Source organism: Limulus polyphemus, unplaced genomic scaffold, assembly GCF_000517525.1.
Source record: "Limulus polyphemus unplaced genomic scaffold, Limulus_polyphemus-2.1.2 Scaffold2410, whole genome shotgun sequence".
Taxonomy (NCBI): domain Eukaryota; kingdom Metazoa; phylum Arthropoda; class Merostomata; order Xiphosura; family Limulidae; genus Limulus; species Limulus polyphemus.
In genome coordinates this window covers 150,333-162,309 of record NW_013668020.1, presented here as the reverse complement: position 1 = coordinate 162,309, position 11,977 = coordinate 150,333, and the positions used below count along the sequence as shown (strand labels likewise).

Below are 11,977 nucleotides of genomic sequence, written 5' to 3'. Positions count from 1 at the left end.
TTGTTTAATTGTTGAAACCTCTATACATTAATCTCTGATTAGTAGTCCGATTGAATAATTTTTGAACAATGTGCTCTCAAACATTCAAAACTTAGGGATAAAGTTAAGTATTAAATAATTGCTCTATAGGTATTTAATCCTAGTTATACAAATCCATAATTGTTTATCAGAATGTTACATCTTAGTTTGTTCTCTAAAAGTTGATATAGAAATATTTTTGTGCTTGAGATCTCAAGTGAATTTTGTATTATCTAAGACTTCAAATAATTTCCAATGGGAATAGTTTAAGCCAGGCAACAGTTAAATAAGAGTTAATATTGAAGTAAGTTTTAATGCACTTAACTATCACCTGATGACTTAATCAAAACCAGTCTTATATTTTATTCTGTATATGCACGTAGATCATGATTAGGCATGCCCAAAGTTGGAGTTTGTGTTACTGTAATATTACTTTTATCAATAATGAGGTATTATAGTGTTAAGCTTTTTAATAGGGGGTAATATTACTTTCCACAAAAAGAAAAGTTTGTTTATATTCTCTCTATTGTTCATTTAAGTTAGTGCTCCTTCTTTGTTAGTCAAAGTAAGTTTTTTAATTTCTAAATTATAAGCCAATAAAACATCAATGTTTTGTCAAAAATGATTTTCCTTTGAGTAATTGCAAAAACAAATTTCAGAAAGCAGTTCACAAAGTGGTTTCCATGTAAAATTTATCAGCCCTGGTGTCTTAGTTTTGTTATCTCGCTAATTGCACACTCTGAAGTTACTGTAGACCTAATTGTTAATAATATTTAACAGAAGTTTACTCTGTTGTTAACCAACCTGACTAACTTACTGATTAACTTTACACAATCAGTCTTTTCTTGATCAAAAACTATCTTTCACACACTCAATTACTTCACTTAATTCTCAATCATTACTTTAACTTCTCGGAAACTTTACTAACTCCTCATTTATTGATCATTCATATTTATAAACAACATACCCTTACTGTATAATAGTCAAAATTATTAGATTCTTGATGCCATCATGACTGTTTTGGTAATTTAGGACTACTTTTATACACTTGCTTGATCATAATATTATGCACCCTCTAGCCTATATTTAAATCAAAACATTAATAAAATACTACTTACAACAGTATCATTCCAAATTCTGTTGGTTTTTTATGTCAGCAATTACTGAGTGTTTCTCGGAGTGTGATTATTGTCATTATCTTGAAACCTGATGCCATATTCTTAAGAAATTGTTTTTGTTGTGTTGCTGTTTAACACATAGACAGACAACATAATTGTAATTTGAACTCCCAACAAAGCATCAGTTAATTTAATAGTTTATCCTGTCAATTTGCTAATATTGATACAGGCAACAAAAATGGGTAGTGGAAAGTCGTATATGTTAAACTTGTAATGTAAAATATGATCTAACTGGTGAACAATGTAGTAGTGTAATAGAACTGAACATGTCAATTACAGACAGTAATTGACATGTTCAGTTCTATTGACAGTGATACAGTAATGAGTTTTATTGGAAGAACCTGCAATATTGTTGTAGTATTTTGCTGAAGGTATGGTAACTAATGTGAGGAGTAATTAAACTGTTTTTCTTTTGGTCTAAAATTTAAAGTAATGTTGTATGTCATTTCTAGGAGTTAACTTTTATATATAATCAGGGTAATGAATAGTTAGTTATGTTTTTAGAGACATAAGAATGTAAAGGACTAGTTTTTCTTTGGAATCAATAATTCAGTTTTTTATTTTTTCATTAAATGAATTTTTATATTGTATATTAAACTTTGTTGAATGAGTAATTATATAATTATTCCAAATGTTACTGTTTGCAAAAAGGCACGATATAACTGATTTCTGTTCAGATTGAACAGGTTATCAGTACTTCATCATGAACAAGTGTATTCAAATATACAAGAAACAAGTTCTTTAAACTTGTACTCATTTTTGTTTTACAGTTTTGGTATAGCAGGCCAAACAAACATTCAAGGAGAAGAAGTAAAAAAACTGGATGTTCTTGCCAATGATTTATTTATAAATATGCTTAAATCATCTTTCACTACCTGTCTTCTTATTTCTGAAGAAAATGAACAAAGCATTGAAGTTGAAACTGACAAGAGAGGAAAGTACATTGTCTGTTTTGATCCACTAGATGGCTCTTCAAACATAGACTGCCTTGTTTCAATAGGATCTATCTTTGCTATATATCGTAAGGTAAGTATAAATCCTGTTTTTCAGAATTAAAAACATTTAACTTCTATCACTTTAATGAATTTGAATTAATTCAGCCTTCTTGTTTTTTCTATACACCCGTATATGCATGTATTTGTAATGTAGCATGAATCAAGCTATAAGCATGTGTTTAGTTAAGTTATATTCACTCGCACTTTCCTACCTGATGCTTAAAAAGCTGTTTTATGATCTGATAATTCTAGTTAATTAACTCATCCTGTTGTCCACTTGGCCTGGTTTTGTTTTTCATATCATTTCTTAACTTGTCAGTAATAAATGAACCATACTTAGACATTTTGGTGAACTTGATAAATTAAAAATGAGCAGTTATAAAGTATAAATGCTGCAGTGATCAACTATATTTTGTGCTACATACTGGACCCTCATTTATTCTTAATCTTTTAGAACAATGAGGATGGATGAAAAAGAATATCATACTCTTAGTATTGTGACTGGGATTTGTACCATCCACAAATTTATACTAGTCTTAGTTTCATTTACAAGAAGATTAAAGAATAATCAAATACTTGGACAAATTTAACTCCAGCATACATTTTGTATTAATTGTTATTGACAAAAGTGAATGGGAACAACTCAGTCTAGTGTCATGTTAACTCCTATTAGATATACCATACTAAAACACAATTTTTAAGTTTGTGCAATTTACAAGTCCATAATTATGCAGGCACCTCTGTGATAATTAACCACATCTTGCATGTCATGCTTGTCCTTAAATGAAGCTACTACAAACATTATCTGCTCTGGGTAGTGCTCATTAGTTCGTATAGTATTCTATACACCGAAATGCATTTTAAGTTGTCAGTCATGTTTAAAGAGTGAAAAAGAGAAGTTAAAAAAAAAAAAAAATAATGCTAGTTTGTTATAAGAGTGATTTAAGTGTATAGTACAATATGGGTTTTGATACATTATGTAGTATTTTGTGTGTATAATCTTTTTCTAACCAGACATCCACTGGACCACCAGTAGAGCAGGATGGGCTTCAGAGTGGAAGAAACATTGTAGCTGCTGGTTATGCTTTGTATGGAAGTGCTACAATGGTGGTTTTATCAACAGGCAACGGAGTCAATGGTTTTATGTTGGACCCTGTATGTAACAACTTTACTGTTAATGTTAATTATTGTAAAATAGAACTAAATATAATCACCCATTCAGGATTGGAATAGTTTCAAAAGTTCATTGTAAATAAATGTAAAACTTGTTCTCATATTGTCACTAAAAGAAAGTCATAATTTTCAATAGGATTTTGCATAAATTTAGAATTTTAAGTCCTATCTATTAAAATTCTGAGATCACTTAAGATAACATTCTCATCTGACACAGAACTAAAACAATCAATTATAGTAAGTTTACATTAGGAAGTATTGTAATAGAAATGTTTTAGTTCTTTTCAATTTCCAAACATGAGCAGGCTGTAATCTCTGATACATTTCACAGTAGTTTGTCATGTTTAAAAGTAAAAAAAACCTGGAAATGGGTAATGTGTGCACTTATGCTAATATCTGTGAAGGTTTTATAAAACTGTTTATATATAAATCCAAGAAAAATGATAATGTAATTTTTTTTTCTATGAAGTTTTGTCATGTTGCACATTAAACCTAAAAGCAGGTGTTGAAAATACTGTGTACCTGTTGGATATACACAACTGCTTGAATTTAAGTATAGCATGAGGGTTAAATTTAGTTATTTTTAGAAGCAATAGTTTGTCAACTTTGCTTATGTAACTTTATGAATCATATGTTATATTAATGTGTCATGTTACTAGAACCTTAAGTTTCCTCATTGTTTTAATTAAGTATTATTGCATCATAATATCTTGTAGTGTATGGAACATACTAGGCCTCTGTCGGGTTATAAGTATGTGTCTGAAATGAGTTTGAATTAGTTAGTTAGTTAGATCTAGACTGCATGATTGTTATTGCAATACAATCTGTGATAATTTCACTTCAGAAATCCCCATTAAACTTAGAGTAGAGAATAATAATTAGTCATTTGTGTTCAAAGTAATTGAAAAAGCCTGTGTGGACTTCAATGAAAGAAAATTATTTAAAGTACTGGATACAACTCTTATAACCAACAGTGTGCTGAACATTTGTATATACATTTGACTTGTTTTAATATATTATTTGAAAACAAGTGTTCTGTTTATTTTTTGTGGAAATTTATTGCCAACAAGTCTCAAACACCTACTGTAAAGAATCATGCCCATTCTTGCATATAAAACTTGACATTGGTGAGTCAGTCACGATCTATGTAGTAAACGGCAATAGACACAAACGTACATAGTAGGCCTATATATGCACAGCTGTAGTGGTGGTGAAAACATTTTGGAGATTACAACTAGGCTATACAACTATGTCAGCTGATTTTGACAAGTGGATGGAAAGGGATGATCGACTTGGGCTTAAACTTGGTGATCTGCAAGAATTTGTTAAACAACAAAGAGAGAGAGAGAGACAGAAGAGCATCAACAGAGGAGAGAGGAAGAAAGACTGAGAGAAGAACATGAATGTGAAATACAAACCCAAAAAGTTGTGGAAGAAGGAAAGGAGAAACTTGGAAATAGAATAAGAACACAAAATACAATTACCAAAAGAAAGACGTAGGACCCAAGAGTAACAATGGGGTTAGAGCCAGCTGACCCAGTCTGTCTAAATTTAATGAACAGAAAGATGACGTGGATGATTTCCTGGATAGGTATGAAAGATTCTCCCAAAGTTAGAACTGGGACTAAAACAACTGGGCAGACTGTTTCAGACCCCTTCTTATGGGAAAAGGCCTACAAGTGTATGCAGGCATGATGTCAGAAGATGCCATAAACTATGAAAAGTTAAATGGCCTTGTTGTAATACTATGAACTTAACCGAGGAAAATTTGTTAGCTTTGTTTGTTTGTTTGTTGTTGTTTTTTTCTCTCTCTCTCTCCTGAAAACTCAAAGAAATCAAACCTGACATAGGAGAAACTGTTTCAGTTTACAGAGATACTTCTTTGAAAGACTGATAGATCTACTAATACAAGATCACCTAAAGATGTGGACAGGATGAACAAGCTGACAGAACAATATATGGAAGCCCATGGAGGGGAGTATAACTGGCAAGTGCAAGAATAACCAGGGGTGGCTGACCCGAAGTAGGATGCCAGCAAAGGTGACAAGAAGCCAACAGACAAAAGGGAGAAGAGATTTTATACTAGTTATAAAATGTGGCACACTGAGTGAGTGCAAGTCTGTCACCAACAAACAGAAAAAATATCAGTATAATGCAGCAAGAGCTACCTGTAAATGTGGTGCTGGCAAGAAACAAGAAAAGAGTGACTGTCACCATGGATGCTGCTGCCAGAAGAAGCAGAATAGAGAACTTGTTAGATGCACCACAAGAAGGAAGTGCTATCACCATGAATAAACAGTACATGGTTGATGGTCAGCTCAAGTTAACAAATGGAATAAGAATAGTACCAGTGGTGATTGGAGAATGTGACAAACATCGAGAGGTGCCAATAAGCCATAACATGCCAGTAGGTGAAGGCTATGTTGGGGTAAGAAAGTTAAAGGCCTATGAGACACTATGTGCAGTATTGAGAACCAGTCTAGTATCTGATGACCAGATGAAGGACAAGGTACAAATCTGTGTGTGTTGGTTGATGGGACAGTGGGAAAGTTTCCCATATCAAGAATAAAGGTTGACACTCCATGCTACAGGCAAGACCTTAAGGCATTGTGTTCAATGGCACCCATCTATGACTTTGGGATTGACAATATACCAGGCAGTAGAAGTTTGGAGGAACCAGACAGAAAGGAGACTGACTCATCTACAGTCACCATAAGAGCTCAAGAAAAGAAGAGTAAGACATCAAGCCTCTGCAAGTCTTGAAAGATGACATTCTGAATGTAGGTCTACAGGAACTGAAGAAAGACCCTTTGCTGCTGAAACTTTTGGACAGTGCCTGCAAAAAATTTGAACATAAGACCAATGGGAAAGTGACTTACAGAATAGAGAACTGGAAGGGAATGTTGTTACCAGATCTATCAATACAGTTCTACTGAAGAAATTAAACAGATCATAGTACCAACAGAATACTGGACTTGAATTAAGTTAGCTCATGAGTTGATTGTAGGAGGGCACCTAGGAGCAAAGAATATGGTAGACAATCATCAGCAACTTCCATTGACCATGGAGTCATCAGAGATGTGACCACATTCTGCAGGTCCTGTGACATCTGCCTAGAGGGAAGGTGCCACTGGGTGAATGCATCTCATAGAAGAGCTGTTCAGCAGAGTAGATGTGGGCTTTATCAGATTACTAGCACCTGTATCCAACAAGGGCAACAGGTGTGGTAACAGTAGTCAACTGTGTGACACATTACCCAAAAGCCATAGAAATGCCAAAGATAGTGTAGCAGAAATCCTCCTGGAAGTGTTCTGCAGAGTAAACTTTCCAAAAGAAGTCTTGTGTGACAGAGGGACCCAGTTTACTTCAGAACTGATGTGAGAGATGTGCAGACTCATCAGCACTAGGCAACTCTTTACAACCCCAGATATAATGGACTTTTTGAGAGTCAATAGTATTAAAGAGCAAGCTGGAGATGTACCAGGTATCCAGTCATGGTGAAGCCCTACCAGATGCCCTATGCAATGACAGACCTGATTGAGCAAGAAGTTGAGGTAATGTTAGAAGCCGGAATCATTGAGCCTTCGAATTTAGCCTACTGTTCACTGATGATAATTGTGAAGAAGAGTAATGGCTCAAACCACTTCTGTATAGTTTTCCCTGAAGATAACCTTGTGACGAAGTTTGACATCAAACCTCTGGGCAACCTATAGGCTATCATGGCAAAATTAGACAGGGCCAAGTTCTCTTCTAAAATTGACCTCAGTAAAGGTTATTGGCATCTCCCAATGGGGGACAGGATCTAAAGAGAAGGCCTTTGAAACCAGATGGATGCTACCAATTCAAGAGGATGCTGTTTGGTTTAGTCAACTTAATAGTATGATGAGGAAAATATTGCACAAAACCACCAACATCAAGCATTATGTGGATGACTTTCTCACCCACACAGCCAGGTGGGAAGGCCACCTGAATAAACTTGGAGAGCTGTTCAGTTGAGGGAGGGCAACAGGTCTGGCCATCACACCATCTAAGTGCTATATCAGTTATTCTGTGCTGAACTGTGTTGGACACAAGGTGGGTGACTGACAGATAGCCATGGAAGAAGAGAAGCTAACCCACATACAAGATGCACCAATTTGGACAACTAAGCAGTATGTCATATCATTCCTGGGGTTAGTGAGATACTGTAGGAAGTTCATCCACTGAAGTTGCTACACCACTCACTGACCTAACCAAGAGAAGCCAACCCAACAAAATGAAATGGAAACAACCACAACAGATGGCATTCCAAAAGTTGAATATGTCAGTCCTTAGAATGCCAGACTTGAACATATAGTTCATCATTCAGGCCAATGCATCAGATGCTGGAATTGGAGCAGTACTTCTCCAAAAACATTTAGATGGTCTGTTTCCCATAATGTATGTCGGTACATTTGTGGAGTAGTGAAAACTACTACTCTGATTGAATGGAGGTGTCTGGCTATCATATTTGCTATCTGGAAATTTCAGAACTACTGCTACAGAAAGAAATTCATCATCCAGATGTACTGTCAGCCCCTTGCATACATCCATAGGTACAAAATTGACAGTGCAAGGATTACAAGGTGGCTGTTATACATCCAGAACCACCAGTTTCACATTGAGGCCATCAAGGGGACTGCAGATGTTGGTGCAGACTGTATGAGCAGACTTTGCATGAACTGAAGATAGTCTTTGATATATTATATTAAAACAAAAAAACAATTGTAACTATTTTTCTTGAAAAGGGGCATATTGTTAGATATACATGACTGTTTCATTTTAAGTATAGTGCAAGTTTTAACATTGTTTTTAAACAATAATTTATTGCAAGTCATATGTTGTGTAGTTAAATTATAAATTGGTAATTGTCATCTCACTAGAACCTTAAGTTTTTTGTTGTTTTAGTTGAGTATTGTTGCATCATAGTATCTTGTACTGTGTGTGTGTGAATGTTCTAGGCCTCTGTCAGGCTATAAATATACATCCAAGATGTAGATGAAGCTAGTTGGTTAGATCTAGACTGCATAATTGTAATGTAGTGGTGATTTTTTAAAGTGAAATTATCACAGATTGTATTGCAATAACAGAGTAGAGAAGAATAATTGTTCTTGTCAATTGAAGCAGTCTGCCTGATCTTTGGCAAAAAAAAGAAGACAATTAGTTAAAGCTCTGGATACAACTTTTATAACCAATGGTGTAATGAACATTTGAATGTATGTTTGTCTTGTTTTAATATATTTTAAAACAAGTCAGTCACCTGCTATGAAGAATCTGGCTCCTACATTAAAACCTGACAATACCAAAATTGAGCACAGCTTAGAGAATTCTATTTTATAATGGTTTTTATTCACTATACATTGTTCGCATTGAAAATGTGCTCTTTCCAGTGTGACTTGTTTCCTTATTGGCCATAATGCTTACTAAAATTTACTGTTACTTTTCTATTATATTTAACATTTCTAAATTAATAAGGTTTCATAAATGAAATATTTTGTTATAAAGGTCATTAGTTTCACAAACAATATTAAAAATAGAATCTTGTACCAAAAGGTTAATTAGATTCCTTTTTTGATATTTTATTTATTGATACTTTGCATATCTAAAATCTTTTTTTTTTATTAAGGCTATTGGAGAATTTATTCTCACTGACCCCAATATGACTGTTAAACCCAGAGGAAAAATCTACAGCATTAATGAGGGCTACTCCAGTTTGTGGGATAAAGCTGTAACGGAATATGTGCGCAGGAAGAAATACCCACAAGTGAGTTTGTATTTCAAACTTTCTAAATCCTGGTATCATGGTTTTAAACCAGTTGTTTAAATCTCTCAATACAGGGTCAGTCACAGGGACTGACCACGGGACCATTTTTACTTGTAAATAGTTTTTATACAGTGTGTATCTTCACAAAATTTGGCAGACTTTTAGAACACATTAGAAGTATTTTGTACACAATCATTTTTTTTAATGAAGTGTTTTTACGAAAGATTTGTCCGTGAATATATAGAGTATTTGTTTTGAATACTCTGTGTGCAAAGTGATTTTCATGTTAAGATTAAAAATAATTTTATTCTTCTCAAAAATCTTGGATTCAATTTGCATATTGAAACCTCCTCAATACAATTCAAATCTTTGTTTTTCACTACCCTAAATCCATACAACATTGGTCAATTTGACCAACCTCATAACCACAAAAAATAAATAAATGTAAATTAGCCTTTTTTTTTTTCTTTTCTTTTACTTCTTTCTGGAATGACTTCAAATTGTAACATGAAACTACATTTATGATTAAATGTTATTGTTTTATTGCCCTTTGAACTGTATCTAACTACTATCCATGCCATTATAAGTTGTAACTCTCTCTGGAATGTGTAGCTAACATTACGCTATTGAATTACACTGCCCACAAGGTGCTTGTGTGTGTCTCATAATTTTTATTATAATATTATTATTTTACCCCATCTAATCTTAACTAATCTAAAAAATCCATATTTTTACATTTTAGCTACTTTTATAATAAAAAAATAAACATGTAAAAACAAGAAATAAAGTGCTTAATCTTTTTTCTTGCTGTCGATTGTCAGTGACACTTAACCCTACTTTTTTATATATATATATACACGCACACACACACACACACACACACACACACACACACACACACACACACACACACACACACACACACACACACACACACACACACACACACACACACTAATGTAGTAATGTACTAAATCATTTTTATTTAATTAAATAATGCACCAAAGAACATAGACTACTAACGTGCAAAAAAAAGTAGACAAGTTCACAACTCTCAATGTTTCTGGTTTTTCTAACTATGCAAAAAGAGCCGTTACAAATTCATCCAAGCTAGTCTTTACCATTCCCATGGGAATGAAAGATGCATAGAGAATGTGTCACACTAGGTGAAATTCAGGATTTTTTTTTTCTAATATTGCCATATAAACTTAAGAACTTAACTTTTATACTATTGAAATATAGATATAACTAAGATTTTATACTGTACTAATTGGTATAACATAAGTAGATTAACAAAATTTTGAATTTAAGTCACTAAAACCTCGTGACTTGTGTAAATGTTTTTTTTATAAGCTGTTTTGGTTTATTTTATCTGTGTGGCATGTACTTGTGTGACTAGGCTGCTTTATTGTTTCTACTCGTGAGGTGTGGGTCATACTAAAGTGACTAGGTAGGTGGGGCAGAATGTTGTATAAGCTGGCATGAGCTGAGTTAATCACCCTTGAATATGACACTAGAATTATTAGTAACTTGGATAATCTAGGATTATGACCCATTGCAGAAAAATTTTCTTTCTTTACATTTATACTTAAATATTTTCCTTCCCATTTCTGCTCATTTTACATTTATTCCTCTGTAAACATTATCTTTGAGTCTTGGTTATCTGTATGATACAGTTCTGCCTATGAATACTGCAAAACTGCCACAGTACATCTTGCTTTGATATCAGTTGATCATCATGCATGAAAAATTTCCTTCTGTAATTGCATGACATTAATTGCTGAGGAATGTGTGTCTCTGCTTAATACAATATTACTATATTTCTAGTTGGGGATTCTCTTCACCTTCAGAGAGTAATACGGAAAATTAATTTTTGTGACAGTAATTAAGTGTAAATGAAGAAAGTTTCCGTGTAATGGAAAATTTTGCACCCAAAAGAATTAACTGCTCTGAAATTTAGCCTCTATTGCCCCTAATGTTTTCTAATATTCTGTCTTTAAAGTTAACTTGTTTTCTCATGTGATACAACTTTTAAATTGTTAAAGTAATTATCTTTACACTGTGAATTGTAGAGTGGAAAACCTTATGGTGCAAGATACATTGGTTCTATGGTGGCTGATGTCCATAGAACATTGAAGTATGGAGGTATATTCATGTATCCTGCGACAAAGGATTCCCCAAATGGAAAGGTAAACCTTGATTATGTATGAATTATCCCACTGTTTCAGTGTCAAGAAAAGTTATGAAAACATGATTAAGTAATGAGAAGTTTAGCTATGGTACAATCACAAATACATTCACTATGTACAACTAAACTTTGACATAATCAACTATATTATGAACCATTTTAATGGTGTGTGGATTATTGGTTAATGATTTCATCTTCATTGCTGCTTTACTGAGTTTGTAGTTTTTATTGTCATCCTATTCTTATTTCTGAGCTTACTTTTGGATAACCAAAAATTTGTATGATACTTTTAACCCTTTCTTGTCAATATTGTTTCATTTCTAAAGTTGTATCTGGTTTCTAAAGTAATTTGAATTGTCTTCAAAGTTAGAATTGTGTAAATTAAACATGCTTAAAATTCTAGCCTACTGGCTTGTGACAAAACATTATGGAGTTTGCTATATGAATACTTTGTTAGTATACACCTGGAAAAAAGTTAAGCACCCCCGTGTTTTTTAAGTGATTCAGATTCGACGTTCTTGTGACTGATTATAAATTACCATTCAATCTAAACTTGTTTATCAAATGAAATTATGCATTATTGGGCACAAGAAAATAAGATTATCACCGTAAAAATAACAATTTTTAGTTTACATATCATTAC

The 11,977-nt window shown here is 33.4% G+C and overlaps 1 protein-coding gene across 1 annotated transcript in view; it reads left to right on the top strand.

Moving 5' to 3' along the window:
• The window catches only part of LOC106466884 (fructose-1,6-bisphosphatase 1-like), a 26,844-nt gene that overhangs the window by 12,333 nt on the left and 2,534 nt on the right, over nucleotides 1-11,977 (top strand). The window contains exons 2-5 of the mRNA XM_013927193.2: nucleotides 1,967-2,222; nucleotides 3,206-3,346; nucleotides 9,009-9,146; nucleotides 11,219-11,335. Of these exons, the coding sequence (XP_013782647.1) occupies nucleotides 1,967-2,222; nucleotides 3,206-3,346; nucleotides 9,009-9,146; nucleotides 11,219-11,335 (652 nt within the window). The remainder of the gene's footprint in view (nucleotides 1-1,966; nucleotides 2,223-3,205; nucleotides 3,347-9,008; nucleotides 9,147-11,218; nucleotides 11,336-11,977) is intronic.